At 38.0% G+C, this 26347-nt stretch overlaps 1 protein-coding gene across 1 annotated transcript in view; it reads right to left on the reverse strand.

Annotated features, from left to right (window-relative positions):
* LOC122807520 (collagen alpha-1(VII) chain-like) overlaps positions 1-26347 on the reverse strand; it is a gene marked incomplete at its 3' end in the record, with an annotated part of 926266 nt that overhangs the window by 597473 nt on the left and 302446 nt on the right. Inside the window, exon 7 of the mRNA XM_044078445.1 lies at positions 6984-7144. Within this exon, the coding sequence (XP_043934380.1) occupies positions 6984-7144 (161 nt within the window). The remainder of the gene's footprint in view (positions 1-6983; positions 7145-26347) is intronic.

Genomic DNA, 26347 nt, shown 5'->3' on the forward strand with positions numbered 1-26347 from the left:
TCATCAAGAGCAAGTCATGCTTACTCAACCTGGTGGATTTTTTGAAAAGTTCACCAAAGCAAAAGATGAAAGTAAAACAGTACATACCATATTCCTCAACATAGCCAAAGTTTTTGGCACAATTACCCACTCAGGCATGGTAGAAAAGCTAAATAAACTGAGAATAAATCCCACTGTCACCCACTGGATTGCCAAGAGGCTCACAGATAGGATGCAGGCAATCAAAGTAGGGGAAGTTACAAAGAGACCAGTCACTAGTGCAGTCCACCAAGGTTCTGTGCTGGGACCTCTATTGTTTGGCATCTACTTTTCTGAAGTAAAAGCAAATACCAAAGGATTCTGACTAAGATTGAATCCACAATTGACTTAGCCATGCTGCAGGAAGCTTTGTCCCAAATAAATACCTGGTGCCAAAATCATGGACTGACACTTAATGTTGAAAAATGCATTATTGTATCCTTTGGGAACTACTATGTTGACAATATGTCCCTAAGAGCTGACCCAATTATTTGGGATTTGGGAACTTATGAGGACAGTGAATTAACTTTTGACCAACCTGCGTCCATTGTCATAAGAAAATCCTTCCATATTGCACAGCTTACAAACAAAGGGATTATGTCTAGATCTATGGATGTCATTGTCTCTCTTTACTCAGCCCTCATTAGGCCATTCATTGAGTATAATGCCCCCACATGCACCAACTGGAAAGCCCAAAGAAATACCTTACTAAAAGGATACAAGGCCTAAACAACATGCCCTACATAGACTGACTCAAAGCCCTGACACAATATTCAGTATTCTACAGACTTGTCTGTCTGGCATGCAAGGCCTCCTCCGACCCAATACTGATGGATTTACTGCACATCAGCAAGTCAAGTGGCATCAGAAATAATTGGACTAGAAGTCTAAACTTCTCCTGTGATATCAAAAGAGCAGCTTAGAGGGACAGGTACAGCTAGCAGGGGATACCACTGATTTAGAATGGATTCCCCATCCATATAAAACAAAGCTCATCCCTGTCCATATTCCAATGCAACTTGGATCTATTAATGGGAAAGAAAAAATTTACCCCAGGACTGTCCCCCTGTACTAGCAATGGAGAGATCTATGGTATTATCCCAGTTATCATTAGGACTAATATACAATTATCAGCCATGGGATAAGTTCATAGGTGTTTACTAAGCTAACGACAAGAAGGGCCTTTTTAAGCCTAGCCATGCATCCTAAATCACTGACAAGTTCTGATACCTCTGATAAATGTAAGCAGGGGCTTGGGAGATAAAAAAATTTACAAGGGGTCTATATTAAAAGACCAAAGAGGTGTTTCATTGAACACCTCTTGGTCGACACATAAAGAGCAAATGCACTAAAGCGTAAATGCTCAAAACAGTTATTTCTTTTCCTGGGAAAGAAATAGCTTGGCCAACCCTGTATGTTTGCCCCTTTCCTCACTGTAGTGTGATCTCGGAGTTGGTATATTTAGTTGGGGGGCACACCCACCACTTTGGGGGGTGTTGGGGGTGAAGCCCCTCATGTTGTTATGTTTGAAAGTGTGTGTGTGTGTGTGTGTGTGTGTGTGTGTGTGTGTGTGTGTGTGTGTGTGCTAGCGATTTCTTTCCTAGGGAAAAAAATCACTGTTTTGAGCGTTCTCGCTTTAGTGTGTTCACTCTTTATGAGTCGACTAAGAGGTATTCAGCATAAACATAAACATACTTTATCACCCACCCAAAACTCCAGCTGAGTTTTTAAAGTTGCAAGGTTGTCAGATTTTCTTATTTTACAGGGGATGTTCTTCCAAATTGCTGGAATAGCCTGGGTAATGAATCTACTTCTTAGTGTGGTTTTCTTGAATGGGACTTTGAAATTTAACTTAGTATATTTATGAGTGACTGAAATAAAAACAATCTTCAAGTTCAACATGACCCTTTTTAACCTCATCCTTGTAAGCAATATAGGCTAAGATAACACTGCCCCTACAATGTCTATAATGTAATGAATGCAGGTTAAGTTTAACGTTTTATAAGATTTCTGACAGGATACATATCTCACACAGACAGAGAGACATCATCTGGCTTTTGCTGTGGTAAGACACTCAGCACATATCAGCTTACCTTACTTTAGTAAGTAGTCAGAAAACAGTAATTCTCTAGTCAGTTAGTGACATTTAGTGAGAATAGTTCAGCATTGTTTTCTGCATCTCTGAGGAAACTATCCAACTGTACTATATATTACATCTATGTGGCTGAAACTCTGTTGCTTATTGTATTCAGTAGTCTCCTGTTTTCTGTTTTATTACTTCTCATTACATTTTTTAAAACATTTCATTGTGGCTGGTCCTTTAGAGAATACTTTTAACATCTTGAGAGTATTTATGCTTGTTTTAGTGACACTGTGGCCACTCCTGAAAGCCTTGCTGGTTTGGTCACACCCTACCATTTGTATTAGTATATATTTTACATAGTATAATTGGGTACCCTTTGTAAGGGTAGCTGACTGGTGGCAGTGTGATTACCTCAGAGTCTGGGCAGAAAGTGCCATAGCTAGGGAATCTGTGCCAGCTTTTCCCAGCTGTGTATGTGTGTGTTAAACTCAAATATCCAAGTGTGTTTGTCAGCTACTGGGAACAGGGACACAGAGCTCCAAAGTCGTCAGTGTGGACTTTTCTTAGGGCCTGTAGAGAGAAAGGGAGTCCAGCTCTAGGTCTGGAGTGTGCTCCCTGTGTGCTCTTAAGGGAAATTGTGTTTGGTGCAGGGAGCTGCATCTGAAAATACTGTGTGAATCCATCTTTGCTCTTACTGACTGTTCCTCACCAGAGTCGGTGGTGAGGATTGAATCTCCTTGATTGCTGGCCTGGAGTAGGGACCCGTCACATCAACAAAAATCCTTAGCAGAGGGAATATACTTGATAAGCCTTTGGACAGATTCAATCACATTAAGCTGAATAATAGTATACGGGTCTATATTAGATCACCGAACGCTTAAAAAAGCGAACAGTTAAAAAAGCGAACGGTGATTAATCGACCCTATGTAAGTGAAAGCTTACAATATCAAAGTGTCGGAACAGTGATTTTTTCCAAGGGGAAAAGAAATTGCTGTTCCAAAAAAAAAAAAAAAAGTTTCAAACATTACATTAAGTGGGGGGCTTCGACCCCCACACCCCCCATTCTTAAATATACCAACTCTGAGACCACACTACAGTGCCGAAAACGGCAAAGTACCGAAGTGGCCAAGCAAATTCTTTCCCAGGGAAACAGTCACTTCGATATTTTACGTTTTCAGCCTTATATGTTTGACCAAGATGCATTCGAAAGAATGCGTCTTCGGTCTTGTAATATAGACCCTAGTATACATAGATAAGGAATAGTTTCCATTGCTGGTCTTATGTATATAATATACAATGTTAACATACTCTTTTCATCCTTTAGTGATATACATTTTAGCATGAAGGCCATCTGTCTCAAAGCTTTGGCCCTCATGTTGTTGACATGTTTGTTAAAGATTAGTTTATTTGAGATTGATATCCCTAAGTCTGTACATTCTGTTACTTCTGACAGAAATAACTGACCCATCTAATCTTAATGAGCATCTTATTGCATTCCTACTAAAATATATAATCGGACACATGTTACTAAAGGATAGACAAATTTTCTTTGCCTAAGCTGAACTGTCATTCAAATACCTGTTGATAATAAGACAATCATTGCTGGATAATGCCATAAAAATAACTATGCAATCTGCAGCAAATGTATTCATTTAGCAGTCTTTGAAAAGATAGCCATAACTAAATTAAAAAGAAAAAGACACAGGACAGAGCTCTGTGGAACACCTTGATTGATTGGTTTGCTTTTAGAAAAATTGCCTTGAACTGCTCCATGCACTATATAATCTCAGCCAATTATCAATCCTTCTAACAGAATATTGATTAAATTGAAATAAATTCAGAGAATTAATAATTGATGAGTGCAGAAAGGTGTCAAATTCTCTGGCAAGGGCCCAAGTAAACTGCTCCATCTGATGGAACTAAATCCAGAGCAAAGCTAGCCTGATCACAGGACTCAATCAAGGTAGTCAAGGTTGACTTTGCCTGAGAAAAAAAATGTTGATCAATCTTCAAGTCATTCTCATTGTAATATGGCTCTGTCAGCAACTGCATAAGACATCCCCCAAAACATTTGCCACAAACTGGAGTTAGATTTATCAGTCTAAAATTCTGAAGAAACATCCTACTATCCTTTTTATATATTGGGGGAATAACGGATATTTTCCATTAATATGGGATAACTCCTTTATTTAATAAGCCACAAAATATAGGTCTTAAATCAGGAATTAAAGTAGATTTCATTAATGAAATTGGTGCCTTGGATATGATAGCTAGCTCCCATCTGTTTTCTTAATAACTTTACGTGATTTAGCAACCATTTCATCAGTTATAACATGACAGCTGAACTCGGATAATGTTGAGATGTCAAAAACTTTAAAATCCCTGTTTGTTGCTGGATTTGTAAAACCACTAAAGTAGTTATTGAATTTATTGGCTATTAATACAAGATTACCAGTTGGTATTCCATTAGTTATCATTTTGGACTTTTACAGCACATTTTTAAGTTCTATACTTGCTAGAGTAGGTGCTTTCAAAAGTGTCTGCAAAGAAGTTGATACTGGTAATGATATTACTTTCAGGAAAAAAACCAAACAGTACATATTAATGGTCACTGTGGCAGAGAGTTTGAGGCACAACTGTTTTGGACAGTATAGTCTGTTTATCCCTTTTCAAAATACTTTACTATAATGACAAAAGCCGAACTTGAGAGTACTCCAAGTATTCTTATTTGGCCTGGTTCCAGAGAGACACGCTCCAGTTTCTTGCCATTCTGACTGAATATTGGAAGTATTTCAGAGCATTTGATCACTTAAGTTATCCTAAAGGACATTTCTTTTAGCAACAATATGTCTTACAGTTAAGGTAATAAAGAAACAGAAATATCATTTGCTCTTATCTTTTTTAACAGGTTATGAAGCTAATTGTTGACGTGACTGTATTATTAAAATAGATTGCAGCATCATCTAATGAATTGTTTTACCACTTCTAGTATCTCACAAACCAAACTACTCAAAATATTAAAATATCTAACTCGTTTAAGGGCTACAGTTTGAAAAACAAAGATGGTGACATCCTTTAGACCATCTCCTCAGTTGTAGGCAATGGGTAACAATTTTGTTTGGATATTATGGATCAATACAGATGCTAGTATGTCTTTTTTGATGACAGAAATGATACAATTCACCCATTCTGTTGCTTTTAACTGCTTCTTAATGAAACCTAAGCTTCCCATATGCCTTAGTTAGAGTTATGGGTACTTCCCATGGTACTTATCTCAATGTTGTGATGGCATATGATCAGATTTATCTGCATCTAACTTTCTGTTGACAAACTTCCTAAGCCTCTAATAAATCAGAGCACTCATGTAGAATTCCATTGCTATGGTTCTGTACATTATTACAGATGTCCCTCCTACTGTGAGATTGCTTCTGTACATTTGCACTCTGATTTAGTATAAAGAACTCTTGTTTTCCATCTTAGCAAACAACATGAGGAAACTTAACTTAGCTAAGTGCAACAGTTTGAAAGGGATTTTGTATGTCTTAGTTTTTAAATTCATATTTCAGCTATTTTGGTCTGATGGGATCATCCTCTGACAAAAACATGTTAACAACGGGTATGCAGTTCTCTGCTCAGTACATAGTAGACCAAATTAGTTATCAGCATTTGTTCCAAGCATGGACTTGTACTCCTGCACCACTGTTTCTGAGGCATTTTGAGATGTCAGTATATAAACCCTGTCTATTTCTATACTTCCAACAAACTAATCTTCAAATTTCTGTTACAAAACATAATAATCCATTTAAATACACTTTTATTTTACTTTTATACTTCTTGGAGAATATTCCTCACATACATAAATTCTGCAAGATTTAATAAATACAATACTTTCTCTCATGACTGTAGCCGCACCTAAAGAAGATACTTAAATTTTATTTACATAAACAACCTCATGGCTCTTTTTCTCATCTCCATTCCTGCTCATATAATTATTTTTCATGTCTGTTACTTCTTCAACAAATTCTCATTTTATTTCTGACTGTTGACTTTTTTTTTTTCTATTTCATTTTGGGATGCACTTAATCTATCAAGACATTTCTTCAACTGCCAATAGAGTGTCAAAAGTAGAGGTGTCCTATTTCCCCACTGCTATATGATCTCACAGTAGGTATATATGACTTTAGTGGGTGTGGGGAACTTGGCCCCCTGCAAAAAAAAAAAAAAAAATAGTGAGGATTGCTGACAGGTGTTTTGGCAAAATTTTTTGATCTATCAAAAGTAAAAGAAATGGCCGCCACCCTTTACAAGCACTTAGTAGTACTCACCAGCATCCAGTACATTATCTTACAGGATCTGTTTCAGATTAGTTCACTTACAAGTTAAGAAACGTAACAAACAAAAGAATAAATTAAAATAAATATACAACAAAACAAATGTCATAGGCACCATTATTTGTCAATGGCAAACTGAATGCAGCACAAGTAAAAAGTACATTTTCAAAAATGCAGGCTAGCTTTTCAGTTAGTCAAACTGTGAACGACAGAGAATTGCACGAGATGTGTACAGATATTACTAAGTGTTAACAGCAAACAATTCTTAAATGAATGATTGGTTGGAGGAGGCAAGTGAATACCAAGGAAAGACACCAGACGTCATCCAACTACTACTATACAGATTATTAAATCACCTCACAAAATTATCTTTAATGGAAATAGCCTTCCCACCATATCTTCTACAGGAAGAATATCAGTGTGGTAGATACTGTGAAGAAAGGGAAGAAAACCTTACAATATTCAAGTTTACATGGTTTAGAATCATGCTGTATTAAATCTAGTGCCTGAATACTTGAAAAACAGAAAGAAAAAATCTGCTGCATACTCACCTCACGTAATTGACTTGTGATTTGCTGCCCAAGTTCAGTGAGAGGGACATACTGTACTCTGTACCCAGTGACAGGGCCCCCAGCAGCAGTCCAACGAACTCTGAGAGACTCTGAAGTTTCCTCAACAAACACCAGATTGGATGGCCCTGTGTAGGTCTCGGCTGGGGAAACATAAAATGAACATACTTGTAGGAAAACATGTTTATGCTAAAATAATGTGGAACATTTAAATTAAAGTGATTATCATGTGAAACATTTAAATAAAAGCAGCAATTTAATATGTAAGTCACTCTTCATGAGAACATTTTCAGAGGTCCACCCACTGCATACAGTTTATCGGTAACTTTCGGATGTAACTGGTTGACCCATCACCATTATATTTATCAAAGTTGGTATACACTGTAGATCAAACAACCTATCCATTTGGGTTTTGCAACTTCAGAGTTAGTGGTAATAGTCAGACAGGTGTATGGGAAGTAGACATTTACATAGGGGATGTGGCAGGCCTTACCCCCAAATAAAAAATGTTGACATGTTGCCTGTTCAGTCTTCCAGGTGCAACCAAATGGGTTTCAAAAAATGTGGTAGCAATGAGGAAAAACATGTTCACTTTCAGTTGACACAGCTAAATTAAATAGTAAACATATGCGTTTTTAAAATATTTTAACAATATTTTGACTGAGACATACACTAAAAATTCACTTCGCCATTCAAAAATTGCAGAAAATATCATTTGCTTTTTTTTTCTTTCCCTTGTTTAGAGCAGACCTCTCCCTTCCCCAGTTTGGATCTTTTTTTTTCTCACATTTCAACAACATTCTTTTGATTGCTTCACTTGCTTAGAAACTGTTATAGTAACTATTTCATACTTCCATTTCTAGACATATTGCAGTATAACAATCTGCTTCTTCGTGACATTGTCGAAAATCTTAGCATTACTAAGTCATTCTGCAGTGAAACAGTTGCTCCAATCTATCTTTAAACTGCACATCACATGTACCTGTACATGTGTTCATTATGCTAACATCTTGGCCTTATTAAACCCATAAATGATATCCCTTTACTGCACTCATTGCTTCTGCTTACAGTAGCTGCTTCTCACCTTTCAGTCCTTGGTCTTACAACATCCTTGCGCTTCTTTGGCGCTGTAACCTGTTACACCTTTGCTATTTGCAATAGCTTCTCTGAGTACTTACTCTGCTCTGTGTCACTGCAGTTCGGTACAGCTGCTTAGCCATGCCAAGTATACAGCTACACTTCTCTGTTTACTAAAACATACTACAGACATTCAGCCTAATTATGCTTTTACTTTTTGTAGTTTATATTGGCACTTAAGCTAATTCTTTAATAGTCTCTCTCACCATTTATTAATCGGTATTTACTACAGATTCTGCTGTTGCTGTTAATGAAACTCCTTATAACGTTCCCTGTCATTACAGCTTTGGAGTATTATTTAACCCTATTTGCTATTCAGCTGGGCTTATTTTGTTACTGCAGGATTTTATTCTTGTCTGTTCCATCTTACACTAGTTACTGTAGCTCCGAACTTTGATATGCCTCCTCTTACCAGTCGCCATAATTTAAAATAACACTTGTTCCTCATCCTTTGTTACATCCTATGGCTTTTTGTGTATTAAAGTTTATTAAAATTAGTTGCCCTTGTCTGTCTTTGTGGGTTATTCCAGCTGTCTAGTTGTGTTTAATTTGCTACATACCTACGCTTTGTTCAGTCCCATTATGTCTTCTAATAAAAAAAAATGTATTGTACAAGCTGAAGTACATAAACTTTGAACACATATGTTACCTTGTGACAATATGAGTATATGCAACATGTTAAGTGTTTTTTGTTGAGGGGGTAAGCTTAATCATAGCTTCTCACCCTGTACTTGTACATACCTTTTCATTATTTATTTTTTATTATTGGCACTTTTTGGTCTCTGAGCCTTGGAGAAACAGAGATCATTGTTGGGTATTGTAAAGCTCGTCTCACCATTGCTCTTAGACAGTCTGAAATCAGAGTACTAGCTTTTCAAGCACATATGAACAGGAGAATCTCACTCATATGTGTCTCAGTGAATGCTGAAACAAGCAATAAACAACTCCAGCTGTCATAACCAACCAGCTGTGATAAAAGGTTGGGTGATTCAAGCAACTGGCCGTAAGCGTTCTTATTCATACAATATTTACTAAAGATACTTTTTCACCTATGTCATAGTTTACTAAATACCTTTCTCACATGTAGCACATACATTATTATCTCATTATATATTATCTACTGCCCATGAGAAAGCACAGCCATCTTACCTTAGCCTGTCTTTACTACTTACCAGAATACCTGCACTATCAGTTACTACACACTTACCCTGATATAAGGGTGGCCCAACCACAGACTCTGGTAACTAGAGACCTGTTAGTTTCACCAGTGTATTATCTCAGGGATCATTAATCTGGATACTGAAAATCTCTCAACTCTGGACTTTCATTAATTTGGTTTTGTCAAAAGAAGGTCTTGGCTCTTTAAATTCATTACTTTCTCTGAAAAAGTATGTTATCTGCATCAGTATCAAAAATAATTATACACTGTCCTTAGTGAGCACAACTTTCTATGACTTCTAACCACTAAGTATCTGTTTACTGCTACCTCTTTATCATTATGTATTGCTGCATCAGATAACTGCTTTCCTTTGTGACTTACTGTTGGTATAATGCAATTTACATTTTACTGTATCCTCTGTTAGTTTTAATTGCTATAATCCCTTATTTTTTCCTTGAAAAGAATACTATGTATTTCTACAGCTGTTGTGGAAAATATAAATCCTAGTTAAACCACAACCTTATTATCCTTGTCTTATTTATTTATTTATTTATATTTGTTGACCGGGAGTGTCCGACTGGACGTAGGTCCATTTTCAGTGGAGGCCCGGGGAGAAAAGCTCCACAGTTAAAATAAACAGACAGTAGTTACAGTGGATTACATAGCAATTAACAATTTACATAGCAATTACTTGCAACATATTTACAGATGAAGAACATAGTACATCAGTAGACAACTAGAATCTTTATCTGTGAAGTACATAACAGACATTAACAAATGTTACAATAAGAAGTTCCTGCTGTATAAGTGCTAGGCTTATGAGCATCTGAGCTTGCTATAATCAAGGTAGTTAGTGGAGTGGAAAGAAAGGAAGTGGTTGGATAGGGTGGGTGATATTAGAGTGGGAGTTGCAAGGGCATAGCCGGCATGTTTTTAGGTGCGCTTTTAGTAAAGTTTTGAAGTGGGTGCATGATGGTACGGAGGTAATTGTGGGTGGGAGGGAGTTCCATAATTTGGCTATGGTGCAAGAGAATAGTGCTTCACCAGCAGAGTTATTGGCTTTAGTGATCTGCAAGTGATTTTTGTTGCTGGATCTTAGAGGTCTGGTGGTGCGATAGGGTTGGAGTAGATTCTGGAGGGATGGGACATTTAGTGGATGGTTTACTAGTTTGTGGGCGAGTGAGAGTTGATACCATTGAAGGAGGTAAGGGAGTTCAAGCCAGCCCAGTTCAGCAAGTGAGAGACAGTGGTGACTACGGTAGGATGCCCCTCTGGCGAATTTGGCAATTTTGTTGTAGCAGGTCTCTAGCTTGTTTAGATCGCATTGCCTTAGGTTGGTATATATTGGAGAGGTATAAAGTAGGGTGGAGATAAGGTGGGAATTTGCTATTGAAATCTTTGCTGCTTTGGAGAGAAGATGCTTATTTCTGTATAACGCTCCTAGTTTTTTGTGGACTTTTTTTATGGTCATGGATATGTGAATGTCAAATTTTAGTTTATTGTCTATTTCCACTCCTAGCAATTTGGTGTGTTCAGTTGGGTATATAGTGGTGTTGTCTTTTGCTGTGATGTTAAAGTGAGAGTTGTTTTGAGTATGTTTGATGGGTTGGAAGATGAGTAGTTTAGTTTTGTTTGGGTTGAGTATTAATTGGGCATCGGATAACCAAGTTTCAACAGAGGAAAAGGCTTCCTGTGTGACTTTTTGCAGTTTGGGTAGGGACTAGGCTGAGCAGATGATGGTCGAGTCATCTGTGTATTGTATGAGTGTGCCATGTGTGGTGGCAAAGGCTAGATTATTTGTGAAAACAGAGAAGAGTAGGGGTCCAAGGATGGATCCTTGGGGAATCCCTATGGAGACAGGTATTTGGGGAGAAATGTCATTCTGCCATACAACGGATTGCTGGCGGTCAGACAGGTAACTCTGAAACCAGTTGGTGACTGATTGTGAGAAGGATAGGTTATTGAGGACAGAGATAAGTTGTTTGTGTGGGACCATGTCAAATGCTTTAGATAGGTCCAGGAAAGTAGCAGAGGAGAGATAGCCATTGTTTTTATGCTGAAGGATAGTGTTAGTAAAGGAGAGTAAGGCAGTGGTGGTGCTATGGTTTGGTTGGAAACCATGCTGAGTATTGGAAAGGAGGTTGTTAGTAAGGAGGTAGTCTGAGACCTGAGAATGTATGCATCTCTCTAGTATTTTGGAGAGTGGAGAGAGAATAGCTATGGGGTAGTAATTGGTTAGTTCTGTGGAGGGTCCGCCTTTGTGGAGGGGAATTATATGTGATACTTTCCACAGTGTGGGAACATAACTTTCTGACAGAAATCGGTTAATCAAGATGGATACTGGGTAGGCCAGATATATAATTACTGCATTTTATTTTCTGGATGCATTCTCGATTTTCAGAAACAAGGCTACTTTAACAGGTGACTAGTTTACCTTTGCTACAAGGTGAGGAGGAGACTGGTATGGGGCAGCCCACTCAGGGGCTCTGATTCTCTGGTTCAGAAGGAGCCAACTAAGGTGTTTCAGGTATCTTATGAAGATGCTCTTTCCCTCTAACGTCTCGGCCGTAGCCTTCAAGGAGTCCAAATTATCATCTCACCTTACCTTTATCTGCCATACCTTACTGTAGTACCTGAACTTTTATTGGTCACTGGCGCATTTACTGACAGCCGTACTCTTAAAGTGTAATGACAACTTAACTATTAAATGCTTTCCGCTGTACTGTAGGTCATGCCTTTATTTATCGCTGATGTTCTAGAATGTTACTTTACTTGTATGCTTATCTCTTGCTATTTCTTACTATAGCACATTCATTTCATGTCTGATGGCTAGTTATAATAAACAGCACTATATGCAGACTCTTTAATTTACCTCTTACTGCTACCTATGGTTTATTTCTGTCACTGTTGCTTCAGCTTTTTAACTTTGACATCATTCACTCATTAAGATATCATGTTATTACCTTTCACAATTAATTATCTAGATTTAACTTGACTTATTAACACACTGTGTACTTATGTAGTACTAGCATGTGCTGTAGCGTCTTCATTTCACCATTTACCTCTAGTGACTACAGCTTTTTTCTAGTTCATTATTAATCATTCCTAGAGCTCTACACAATTAGCTGTGATTACTTACCAAAGGTCCCTTGCCCCATGCAGCACTGCTATTTAATGAGTCTCCATACAGTTGTCTTGCACTGCTTATTATAGATCGTTCCCTAATATTATACTGACATGATGTTACATTTGTTCATCTGCTCATTTATTCTACAGTTACAGATTTACTCAAGTTTGGGGTTTCATGGAAGCTGGATCCTATCCTGGCACACTGTGGTCTTAAGGAAGGCAAGCATATCTCAAATGAGGTATTAGCCTATTGCAGGATGCATGCAGAAACACACACACGTTCAGACAGACACTCACTCAAACACAGCAAGCACACCTAAGGGTAAACTGGAAGTTTGCCAATTCACAAGTATCTCAGAAGAAAATGAAGCACCTTGCAAACACATGCAGAGATAGAGAGAACAAGCTGACTCTGCAAAGGAGGCACCCTCAGCTAAGAACTGAAACGGAGAACCAAACACATTAAGTTAGCAACACAAAGCATACCCCACTGTGTTGGCCTAGTATGTGGGTAATTAGTACGGATGGCACATCTGGAACATGAGGGTATAGCTTAAGTGAATAAATTATACCCTGCCATGTTGTTGTTATTATTATTATTACTATTATTATTATTATTATTATTAATAAACTTTCATTTAATTAAATAGTTTTTAAAGTGCATTTCATTTTTTCTACTTCAAATATTTCAGCACAAAAATCAGTAATTTTCACATTTTATAAAATATAATTTTTAAATTATTTTATGTTTAGCATTTATTTATTTATTTGATATCACCAGTTAATGATTTATTTTCCTGTTTTTTTTTTTTTTGGGGGGGGTGAACTGCTATATATATGTATGCATTTATGTACATATATATATGTGTGTGTGTGTGTGTGTGTGTGTGTGTGTGTGTGTGTGTGTGTGTGTGTGTGCACTAGCGAGCATGTGCATTTACCTCTGTATGTGGGGGATATGTGTATCTGTGTGAGATTTGTTTTAATATATTTAATACTGCATATGTGAAAAACTTTTAAGTTTTTTCATTTTTTTAAATTTAATGTGTTTTATACATTTCAGTTCCTTTTAAGTATAAATTTTATTTTTAACTGGTAGCAGTGGACATGTGTGCGTGTGTGTGCGTGTGTGTATGTGTGTGCATGTGTGTGCATGTACGTGTGCATGTGTGTGCATGAGTGTGTATACATATGTGTGTATATGTGCACATGCACATACATGTTTGTGTATATACCTGCCTGACAACTTCAGCAGCTGTGCTTCCATTGCTGCACAGTAGCCTCGCCCTGTCAGTTTGTTTGTGTAATAAGTTTTGGAAGTTAGCTTAGGCACACTGTACAGTCACTCCATGGTGCACTAGTTCTGTTATTCATGCTGTATACCCCACTAGAATATCAACTGTGCAGTGACTACCTGCTTGGTTAGCAGGTGCCTACTGCTTCTCTTCTGTTGGTGTGTTGCTTTTAGTGTCTCTTAATCATGAGTTGAAATTTTCCATGAATTTTTGTGCACGTCTTAAGTAGTGCATATTATGCCTATGAATCTCAATCAAAATCCACACTGTGTAGAGCTTGTGTTCAATCAACCATGACTCTGATGAGAACCAAAGGTTATACAGGTACATTTCAAATTAATTACATTTGGAATGAAAAACAAATATGAATATTGTTCAAGTGAAGAGAATTACTAAAAGATACAAGAAAAGCAGTAAAGAATCTAACCCAAGACTTCAAACAATGTTCTTCCAACAAAGTGAAAGCAATGTGGAGCCATCACATGTGATGGAAGCATTTTGTGGCAGGAAAGAACTGTCTGTAGAGGCTACTGGAACTAGATCATCATGAGGATGTGGAGGAGATGGAGCAGACATCTTGATAAAGTTTTATGTTTTAAATGGTCCCATCACTTCTTCTGTTAAACTTAATAGTTCTCGCAGCCAGAGTTCAGCAATATGAGATCCAACCCCTGGCCACTTAATTTAAATAGCTAAGATATTGTCTGTCAAATCTTCATACTGACAACTGGAAAGACAGTAATATGTACGCATATGTTTGTCATATGTGGGTAGGGCCATTTTTACTTTCTTAGGAAGAGACACGCTTCTGCTACACTGCTGAGGTTACTAATGATGCTGTTTGTCCTTTCACAGTTGAAATCCTGTTAAAACATACTAAATGGTTGCCTATTCTCATAACTATCACTGCACATACATTTATTTAACATTTTTGTTCACCACGAAAGTTCAACAGGGACAGAGACAATTTTCAGAGGAGGACCATGGAGAAACACTACAGACACATGTCTTTGGAATGTGGTAGGAAACCAGACCACCCAGAGGGTGTCCACATGAATGCAGTGAGGACATGCAGACTCAAAACAGAAAGCATCCTAGCCAAGAATCAAACCAGAGAACCTCTTGCTATAAGGCATCAACGCTAACCATTGCACCACTTCACCACCCATGCACATTCCTATGCAAGAGAATAAACACTGCAACTTCCCTGATGGCAACAGGCTCAAGATCCTGATGAATTTGTTATCTAAAAAACTAAATCCTGCAGGAGGCTGGTAATTAAGGTGAACCTGGAGAGTCACCAAGGGTAGTCTCTATGGTGCCCAGCTTACTCCCTTAAGTGCAGGTTTTATAACGGCTGCAAAAAGTGAGAATGTTCTACAAGGGTACTTGGAATAATTGAGACATTTATTTATGTGATAAATGTCTTACAGCATTTTCAAAGACTCAGGATGTTTTTAGAGCTAGATTCCTTAGGGCAAACAGTGGTGTTATTTTATTATAGGAGATTTCAGAATCCCTATGACAATATACCTCAGTTATCTATTTGATATCTATAATAATAAATAATGACCCAAAAATGTAGCTCACTGTTGTTAGAACCATACACTACAGCTCCTGTCTGCACTCTCATCTCAGAAGAAGAATCACAGACAAAACTTACAATCAGGAACACAGTTTACATATTTCTCTTATATACTTAGAAAATTGCTAAAATAATAGCAAATTTTGCCTAAGGATATGAAGTCGGAAATTCACATGCATGTCATTATTTAGTGACTGCATTCCACAGTAATTTGCCAGAAAGCCAGTCATTTTATTACAAGCAACCCCAAATCCATCTAAAGTTCTTTGCTCAGGAATTCTTTACAAATCGAAAAACAATAGGGGTGGGATCAAGGTCATTAAAAGGGACAATTTTTACATATTATGTTATCTGTTCATTAACTGGGTAAATGGCAAACCCACTTGGCAAAATGGCCCTTTTATGTGGTTAACTGTAGCACAGCCTGATTAATTAACAAGTCACATAGTAGGCAAATGGAGGAAGAAGTAATCAAACCCTGTACTTTTGAATACAGGAAGAGGGCAAAAATACGAAACAAAATCATAGATACTGAGTTGCTGATAAAGAAGTACTACACTCTAATGGCATTATTGATTGTGTATGGACTCATTGAGCTGGCCAGCACTATACCTACTTCATTCACCAGGTGCCATGCAGTCCAGACCCAAAGTTACTAAAACTCAAATAAATAAATACGTAACTCCCAGGGACCAGTTCACCCTGCCTATTGGATACCACTAGACAGACTGAAAAAAATGGTTAGTACCACCCCAGAAGCTAACTACTAGTCTATCCCTACCCTCTACTGGACTTCATTCTGCTGGACAGCTGAACAGGTACAAATGCAACTTCACATTACAAGCTGCAACATTAATTTGCAACTACAGCAATTACTTACATATAAAGGATGTTTGTTGGTCAAGCAGTCAGAGTCTGGACACTGGGACCACAGGCACTGGAGACAAGTAGTATGAGGCACAGCACTGCCTATGTAATGATTTCAAAAACTTTAACTTATTTTTTTGGGAAGGAAGATTCAGCCTCACTCTCACTTTGAAGGCTAGTGTCAATTACAAACCTATACTCTGTGTAAAAGTGACCTTGCTATCTGTTAGACTGCAAAGTCTTACCATGGGGTAATAGACAGACTGGACCAACTGGGACGGGAAGGAATTTATAAATATGGGGTTAGAAGAAAGGATGGGTGGAAATACAAAAACTGAGGATAAATAAATTAAAATAAAAAATCATGTTTTAGGTTTACATAAAGTTTTAAAAATTGAAAATATCCCTGCCTGTCAGTCTGCCCTAAATGGAAGAATGCAAAGGTCATCAATCCAAGTGAGTGCAGATATTCAAAAGGAGAGGTGATAGGATAAAATTCAGAAATACTACTGCTGCTCCTAAATTAAGGGGATTGGAGGGTTACATGAAGAAAACGGGAGTGGGATGGGATATATTTTTTAACCTGTACTGACACTGTGGTGAGACATACCCATTGGTTGGTGTTAATGGGGTTCACAGCTAACACTAGGACCTATGGAGGCTAGTGCTGGATCAAGCCCTGCCCATACCTCAAGTCTGAGCACACACACCACACCAAACTGTTTTCATCATTACTTTCTCCTTATTCCCCACACTATCACCTGTCCTACCACTCCTCTCTTAATTCTCCTTCTGTTTCTTCTCAAATTCCTGACTATTCTCACTTCACTCATTCTGCTCACCTTCATCCTTTTCTTCTCACTCACTGCTATATTTTAAAGATGACACTATCATAATGAACTTCATAATCAGTCTAAAGGACAATTTGTTCTTTAGATGCCCTTGTCTTCCTGCTACTGACACTATATTCCTTACACCTTTTTGTAAAATAATGCACTTAAAAGTCTTACTGTTACTAATGGATTCCTAATGACAGTATTTATTCAGTGCTAGCATAACTTTTTTATACATTTCCTGTAATTACCAGTATTCACTATAAATAACATACTTAATTTAGTCGTATATGATCTGTAATGTTGCCATCTTCCAACTTCAACTGCATTTCAAATGTACTGTCAGAATTCTTGTTTTGAAGCTTTTCTTCCTCAGCCTCAATGGGAAAGGGCTTTTGTTCATTAAGATGAGTTCAGTTAACAGACAGAAGGAGTACATAAGCTCTTAATGGTCTTAGAAAATCCAAGAGTTTGATGGGATAGCAAAAGAAGTAAATTGTTGCATTATATTTTTACCCTCATACCTGCCATGACCTGTAATGTCCTGGTATCCTGCCACAATCTCCAAAGCATAGTGGTGGGAGGCAGTTATCATTTGAGCTGTTAAGGACCTGATATATATACCTAGGGTACAGTGTTTGATTCCTTCCACCTTCCTCTGCCTGCAATGTGACTCTGAGAAAGTCATAACCACACAGTCCTCCCAGACTGCCTCTGAAAAGGGATATATGTATCCAGTGGGCTTACACAATCAACAAATAGGTGAAATAAAAAAAATGTATGCCCTTGAAGTATCATTGACTAAACCTAATAAAGAGTTCACTGAAAGGAAATATAACAGTAGCTTTTTTATTTTTATTTCTATATAGTTTATTAACTGTGATAAATCCCATTTCACTGGAGACTAATGAGCATTGCGGACTGATATTCCACAGCAGGATTTGTTAATTGAAAGTGCATATCAAGTATATGCTCCAAACCTGGCCATGAGAAAGCAGACAAGACCTATGCTATCATACTAACAGAAAGAGTTGATCCAGATAAAACTGTGGCAGAAAAAAAAATGGAAACAGCAGAGTGTTTGCGGAAAATTATTATTCCTTGTACACCAGGCAGAAGAAAAGTTATCCCGGCAATCAGGGAAAGTCGAAAGTCAGACATGAGATTCAAGTTGCTGTCTCCAGCTGTCTTTATGTTATTTTTTTTCCTATAGGATCAAATACATTTTTGATGCAGAAGAGGCTAAGGAAGAAATAAAAAGTGAGCCAGCAAATAGAAGGTGATTCTGCTCATCATTCGTCTGACAATAAAGCTCACAGAGACACTATAACAGTTAAACCTTTTTCAATGTTCCAAAGGAAAATACTTCAGAGAGAGAGAGAGAGAGAAAGCAGAGTTAACCAGAAGAATTGGGAGTATTGTGGACTTGAGACAGAATCTGGTGTTGGGAGATGGAGATGAACAGGAAGAAGACAAGCAATACTAAAATTAGTGAATAAATGGGATACTATAAAGCATCAATCACATTTGTGAAATATGGATTTTTAAGAAAAAGTGGCTGATAATGACTGGACTTTTGCTGCCTTTGTTAAACCTGTGGGTGGACTGTAAAGCATATACCCCATTTTATGCCATTCATTTTTAGTGGGACACTAAAAGGGAAAAAGTTAGCTATAAGTAAAAGCATTTTTGTTCTTATTAGTACTTATATAAACATTTCATGACATAAACTGCATGTTATATAAGATAAAGAAGTTTTGTGTAATGTGTAGTCAGGGTTAATTTAAATGTTCATAGGTTCATAGGTGTGTACTAGGCTAATGGCCCTACAGCCTATATAAGCCTAGCCCAAGAAGATTCCCTGGCATCATGCCACCCAAAGTTAGTTCCCAGTGCCCGTCAAGCAAGGCCACTGAAGTGATCCCCGGGGTGAAATTCCTATTGCCCATCCACTCGTCAAGATTTCTCTTAAAGAGGGCAAATGAAGTGCTCTGCTTGACATGAATGGGAAGTTTGTTCCAGAGTATGGGAAGTCTCTCGGTTAGGAACCTGTCCCTCCAGCATGTTCTGTTTATTGTGGTAATGAGGTTTAGGTCCCTGGAGTGTGTGGCATGGATGGATTGGGATTTCTTTAGATGTAGCACATCTAGCAGCTCTAGGGCAGACATGGCTTTGTAGGTCAAGCAGAGATCACCTCTAAGTAGGCGATAAGAGACAGAGTATAGCTGGAGTTTTTTGAGTCTGTCCATATAGGGCATGTGTCTAAGGCCTAAGATACTCTTAGTGAGGTATTGTTGTGGCCTTTCCAGTTGTTGTAGGTGTTTAGTGAGGTACATACCAAATGGGGCATTGTATTCTATAATAGGTCTAATGGGGGACAAGTAGAGAGGGATTATGACCCCTTTCTTCCTGGATGATAAACCTTTTGTAATGAGATGTGCCACATAGAAGGACTTTCTGACTACAGTGGCAATGTGATTATCAAAGGAGAGGTTGCTGCCAATCTGTGTCCCCAGGTCTCTTATCACACCTTCAGTGTTTAGTGGACTACCACCTATGTGGTAGTTAATGGGCACCGAATATTTCCCAAAGGGAATGACAATGCACTTTTTGGCATTGAACTTAAGGCCATGGTTCTGGCACCAGTCACTGGTGTCAGTAAGGCCTTTTTGTAGAATGTCTACATCAGTTGGAGAATCAATAATGGCTCCCAGTTTGGAATCATCTGTGAACTTGGTCAGCCAGAGTCCCTTTGTGTTGGCTTGAACTTCAGAGAAGTAGATGCCAAACAGGAGAGGACCTAGGACCGATCCCTGTGGGACACCACTTGTAACTGGTCAGTAGTCAGGTTTGGAGTCCACTACTTTCATATTGTGGGTTCTTTCAGTGAGCCAGTTGGCAACCCATCTTATGACATAGGAATTTATGCCTAGTTTAATGAGTCTACCTATGATTCCGAGTGAGGGATGGTGTCAAAGGCCTTGGCAAGATCTAGGTAGGCTGTGTGAACTACCTTGCCCTCATCCACAGCTCTGGTGACAAACTTGAAGAAGTCTATCAGGTTTAGCAGAGCATGATCTACCTTTCATAAACCCAAACTGCGTGGGATCCAGAGTTTGGAGATTCCCTATGTCCTTATTTAAAAGGTCCATGATGATGCGCTCCACAGCCTTACATATTAGACTCATTAGACTAATGGGGGTGGGAGTTCCCAGGGTCTGTAGTTGCTCCCCCTTTGTGGAATGGGATGACCATAGTAGTGCACCATTCAGTAGGAACAAAGCCTGAAATGAGGCTGTGATTGAACAGGGTACTCAGGTGTGGTGCCAGTTCACTTTGTAATTCATGTACAACACAGCCAGGGATATTATCAGGTCTGTATTCTTGGCTTTGGACAGTGCGGTTTTTACCTGTGTAGCTATGATAATACGGACTTGGTATTCCTCAAGTATTGTGATAGGCCCTTTAGGGGATGAAAGGGGGGTAAAGTTCGCACTGAACCTGTCAGCCAATATGTTGGCAATATTAGTTGGTTCTGTATATGTATTGGCCATGGTGCTATAACTCAGAGCAGATCTGAGTATTGCCATGTAAATTCTTGACATAACCATTGAATGCCTTGTGGTTGTCTTTAGAATCTGCAACAATTTTGTTTTCATAGTTAGCTTTAGAGGAGTCGATGATGGATCTCAGTTTTTTGCTGAGGCTAACAAGGGAGTTTTTCCAGTCTTGGGAATTCACCCCTTTTCTGCAACAGTTTTTTTTCCTTCTGTTGTAAAGTTTGTTTATGGTGGGGGACCACCAGATTGGCTTCCTTTTTTTGGAGGAGAGCATATTGGTTCTATTTTGAATGGCCCATTCCATGCACTTGTGTATGTGCTCATACAGTGCATTGGTGCATGATTCAGCAGTCATGCACCTATTTTCCATTTGGATGGGTGCCGTGAAGTTAGCCACTTCTGTTTATAGAAGCCCAAAATTGGCTTTGGAGAAGTTTTTTACAGTGGTTTCCTTTAGGAAGGTGAAGATGGGATGTGAATATTCATGGTGATTAGCTTGTGGTCAGATCTGACCAGAGAGGAGTTGATTACTGGTGTAGAGCAATGGTTGCCCATGTTAGTAATGACCCAGTCAAGGATGTTTCTACCCCTGGTTGAGGTAAGAATGAGTTGGTCCAGGGCGTTGGAATTAATGAATTCCATAAAACGTTGAGCAAGTGTGTTGGTACATGAGTAACTTTCCCAATTAATGAAGGGGTAGTTAAAGTCTCCCAGTATAGGAGTACTGGGTTGTACTCTAATATTTTCCAGTGTGTTTAGGAATGTGGAGTGGGAGTCTTGGGACATAGTGGGGGATCTATAGAAGGCTACAACCTGGACTGCAGTTTTACCCAGTGTTGGTTGTACCTGAAGTATCTCTGATGCGTTATGTTGGGCTACTAGTCTGGAAGTGTGCATGTCCTTTATGAATATGGAGACATCATTGCCTTTAGTGCTTTGGTCCAGGTTTAGGGGCCAAAAGGTGTGCTATGAATTATAACCTGGTAGTGCTGGGGTGCTCTTCGTAGCCTTGAACCAGGTTTCGGTCGCTGCACAGATGTTGATGTTCTCCGTTTTAAGGAGTGCTTCGAGCGAGTGCATTTTGAGATTTAGACTTCTAGCATTGAGTAGCATAACCCTCAGATTTTGTTTGCTTGTAGCTGTTACGGTGGTAATTTTGTCTTCAGGACATTGCCTAAAAAAAGGCACTATAGGGGTGGCAAGAGCCTTGGCCAATATTCGGAATCCCTGGGGTGACAGGTGCAGACCATATCTGGTGAAGCATCGAGGTCTGTTGATCATGTCATCCCAGGCAGACAGATACTGGATCCCCTTGGAATGAGGGGCATCTCTTCAGTGACTGATGTATGTAATAACGATATTAAAGTAAACAAGTACTTTTTTAGTTATAAGAAATATAAGATTTGCAGTACTACAAGAGAAGAAAGACTGGACAAAGAAAGTTTAATGTTATTATATGGGGATTTTAGGCAGCTAGGGTGTAAAAGTACACTGATTATATTACATGTAGAATTAAGATATCTTCTCTTACTTTTACATAGATGAATGCCTAGATTAATGCCATTAGCTTAAGTTATAAACAAGTGAAAAAAATACATTTGTTAGAAAAAGACAAAATTATGAAAGCCATGAAAAATGACAAGTTTCTTATATCTACAAAGATATTAGCTTGTTTTTTGCCATTAGCAATTGTTCAGTGGGAGTCAAGAAGTCTACAGCTAAGGCAACACTACATTCTGTTCTGAGTGAAATTTATAAAGCTTTACAAAGATTCATTGTTGACTACTTTTACATGGAAAGGAGCTGTCTGCAGGTGCAAGCAATCAATCCCGAAAGTTCTAAGTATTTTTTGTTGAGGGAAACGCAAAATTTAAAAATACAACAGTAAGCATTTCAGTGAAAAATAATGTCTGAAATTATAGGAAGTGAATAAGAACTAGCATCCTTTCTAGCAGCCTTAATACTTTGATGCATTTAATATAGCAGTGCAGAATTTAGTTTTATTTAAAGAATAGCCAGTGCACTTTTTCTCAGGGCTAAAATGTTTTCTGAAGCATACAAGTTGTTTCCACATCTGGGAGGGGAATAGAGATAAGAAAAGAACAGACAGCAATCAGTGCAAGTGGGAACACAGGCTGCATGATGCGCTTTAATTTAGGTTAGGTAATGCATGTGGGTAAAGCTGTTGATCCAGGGCAATTGTTCCTATCTGGAAGGTTAAACATATGTGCACAGTTTGTGTGTTTGTCCTAAGTTAATAGGGGATGGTGGTATTTTGAAAATGTATTTATTTTTTTTTTGTTTGAGGGTTTCATTAAAACAAAAAGTCCTGAAAATGTGACAAATGTTCAAATAGAGATAAAAAGAAACAACTGTATAAATTATCTGCCTGCCAAACATTAATATATGCATGTTACATGAACACTGGAAATGTACGTTCAGAAAAGAAAACTGACATTTATAATAGGTGGAAACAGCAGCTTTTTATCAAAATGGTTAAAATATCCACATTATCTTGGAATGCAAATGACCTTACAGGTATAGACAAAAAGGAAAGAATACTGAATTACATTAAGAAATGCAGAGTGCAAATATCAGTGCTGCAGGAGACACATTTGAAAAGAGATGAGCATGTGAATTTGACAAAGAAAGGATTTCAGGATGGATATTCAGCAGAATAACTGGGACAAAGGAAAAGGACAGTAATTATGCTAATTACTAGAGGACCTCCAATAGTGATAGAAGAAGAAAAGACAGTAATGGTAGATTTGTGGTAGTAAAGTGCTATTGGCAAAGGAGGAGGATTATGCTGGCATAAATTCATATTCCACCAAAAACTGGTATTATGGAGCTTATGCAAATTTTGGGAGAAATAATCAGTTTTCATCAGGGAATATTATTTATAGGAGGCATACCTCTCAATCTCTTAGCACCAAATCTGGACAAAGCCTAAAATAATGTGGTGACAAAAGCCCCAAAACAGGGACAATTTTTAAATATTGCTCTTATAAGCTTAGAAAGTTGCTAGAATAACAGGATTTGTGTTAGTATGTATTTTGTGAAGGTCATGAAGTCTAAAACACAAATGTATGTTATTAGTTAGTGACTTCAATCCTCAGTGTTTTGTCAGAAAACCACACATTTTAGGAGGAACAGACCTAAAATATGAGGTAAACATCTGGACAGTTGATTGGTATGATAGGAGGGACTGGAACTTGATTTGCAATCATGAGGATGTATAAGGTGGAACTAGAAGGGAAATATAACAAAAGAGGGTAATTTATAAAAATATTTAGTATGGAAAATGTGAATTCAGTAGTAGAAACTTGGGCAGAATTTAAATATTATTCCCCAATGTACAATAACTGTGCTAGACTAGACATAAGTTATATTTCACAGGAACATCTGAAGGGAAATATAAAAAAGAGGGTAACTTACGAAAATATTTGGTATGAAAAATGTGAATTCTGTAGTAGAAACTTGGGCAGAATTTAAATATTATTCCACAAGGTGCAATAACTGTGCTAGACTACACAGAAATTAGACTTCACAGGAACATTTGAATGAAAGCTTCAACACACATCCAGTAACTAATTCAGATCATGCACGGATGAAAAACAAGATAAAAACAGAGTAGTGAAGTAAAAATTAGACACTGGTGCTTTCCCTCCTACCTGCTAAAAAGAGGGGAATGTAACAAATAAGTAGTAGAAATTATTTGCGAGGCATTAGGCAAGAGAGACATATCTTCAGAAGTTATAGGTAGTGAGTGGGTTAAAATGAAAATGGACTTTAAAAGCAGGGTAGAAAGGCATGAGGAATCTCAAAGAACAAGAAGAGACAAAAATGCAAAGTAATAAAGACAATGTATGGGAGTATCTGGATAATACATTAGAGTTTATAAAGACTACTATTAAGCAACCATTTTTTGATAATAACTCTACAGCACAAAAACTTTTACCACAACTTAGGCAACAGAAAGTAGAAAAGATTGTCTTCAAATTTAGGGAGCCTATAAGAAGAAAATTAACCAGAGATCCTGTAGATGTATTAGAGATATTTCAGAAATTTTATGAAAATTTGTATAAAGCAGGGAAATTTGGAAATAAAGAAAGAGCAGGCATGGAAATATTTATGGAAAACTTAATTATGCCAAGGTTAAAGGTAGCTGAGGGTTAACAACAAACATTTAAGACAGGATGAGATGAGATAAAAATGGTGAAGTGCAATCAATCTTCAGAAAGGTCTCCAGTAATAGATGGCATTCCTGTAGAAGTCTGGGAGTTAGGAAGGAAGAAATTGTCATTCAGATCAACAAATGCAATGTATCACTGGATGAAATTTCATTGCTTCAGGCTTATGTGCACTGAAAATAGTTTTCACAAGAGGGTGAAGGGAGCACATAATGGAAGAAATTCTAGACAGTGCAGATATAAATACACATATAGTTAACTTACCCACCATCATTTTTAAGATAGGATAGCAGTATAGCATAATTCACAGACCCTAAAGGGCTTTTTTAAACCTAACTATGATTCCCAGATATATTAGAAAAGTATTAGTCCTTAAGCTTTTGTGTTGGGGTGTATATCAACTTATATGTGAGTGGCTGAGCACTTCCAGTTTTCATCTCTCTAACAGACATGTGCAGGACTGAGGGTAAATTTATGAATCCCCATCCAGTGGTCCAAGTTTCACTTGAATATGTTCAGGGAGGAGCTTTGCTTCAAATGGATAGAAAGCCTGTTCCAGAGACTAGGTAGCATTTGAGACATATACCTTTCCCTCCAACATGTCCTATGTAATGTTGCAAGCCAGGTTTAGGTTCCTGGATCAATTATTTCTGATGTTATCTGTTTTGTTGATATGCAAGAGTTTCATTAAGCTATATCAGAGGATGCTTTATAGGCCAGGCATAAGTTGCTTCTCAGCAGCCTGTAAGAGACAGAGTATAAGGTAAAAGCTTTGAGACAATTGGCTTAGAATTTGTTTACTAAACCATGTATTCTTTTTGTGAGGAACTTCTGTGGATGCTGCAGCTGTTGCATATGCCTAGTCAGGTACATGATGAAGTGGGTATTGTATATAATGATTGGTCTTATGAAGGCAAATTATGCTGGAATGATGACATTTTTGGACCCGGATGACATACCATTAATTATAAGTTGTGCAACATAGAATTACATCCTTACTACTGCAGACATAGGATGGTCAAATGCCAAGTCACTATTTACATGTGTTTCCAAATCCCAGACTACTGGGTCCACTTAGGGGTTTTTTATCAATGTAGTAATTTGCAGGGGCGGCTCCCTTACTGAAAGATACTGTCCTGACATTGAGTTTAAGACTATGACTCTGGCTCCAGTTATCAGTCTGTGTCAGGCATTCTTAAAGGGTATTTGTGTCTTGGGAGGATTCACTGCACCTAATTTGCAATCATCTGCAAACTTGGCCAGCAAGGCGCCTTTGATGTTAGCCTTGAATTCAGAGAGATAGATGCCAAACATGCCTTGAGGCAGTCTGCTAGTGGCTAGCCTTTTGTGGAGGTGGACTCCCCTATGCTAACTTCTTGTGTTCTGTCTATGAACCAGCTGACTATCTAGTGGGAGACACAGAGTTTAATACCAAATTCAGTGAGCTTGTTTACAATGACTGAGTAGGATATTGAGTAGAATGCTTTGATCATGTTAAAGTCAGCAGTATGCACCTTCTTAACCTCATGCATTGCAAACCTGTACTGTGATGTATGATAGCACAGCACAGTACAGCAGGAAAAACCTA

The sequence above is a fragment of the Protopterus annectens genome, chromosome 7.part1 (assembly GCF_019279795.1).
Source record: "Protopterus annectens isolate FY-2018-M chromosome 7.part1, PAN1.0, whole genome shotgun sequence".
Lineage (NCBI taxonomy): Eukaryota > Metazoa > Chordata > Ceratodontiformes > Protopteridae > Protopterus > Protopterus annectens.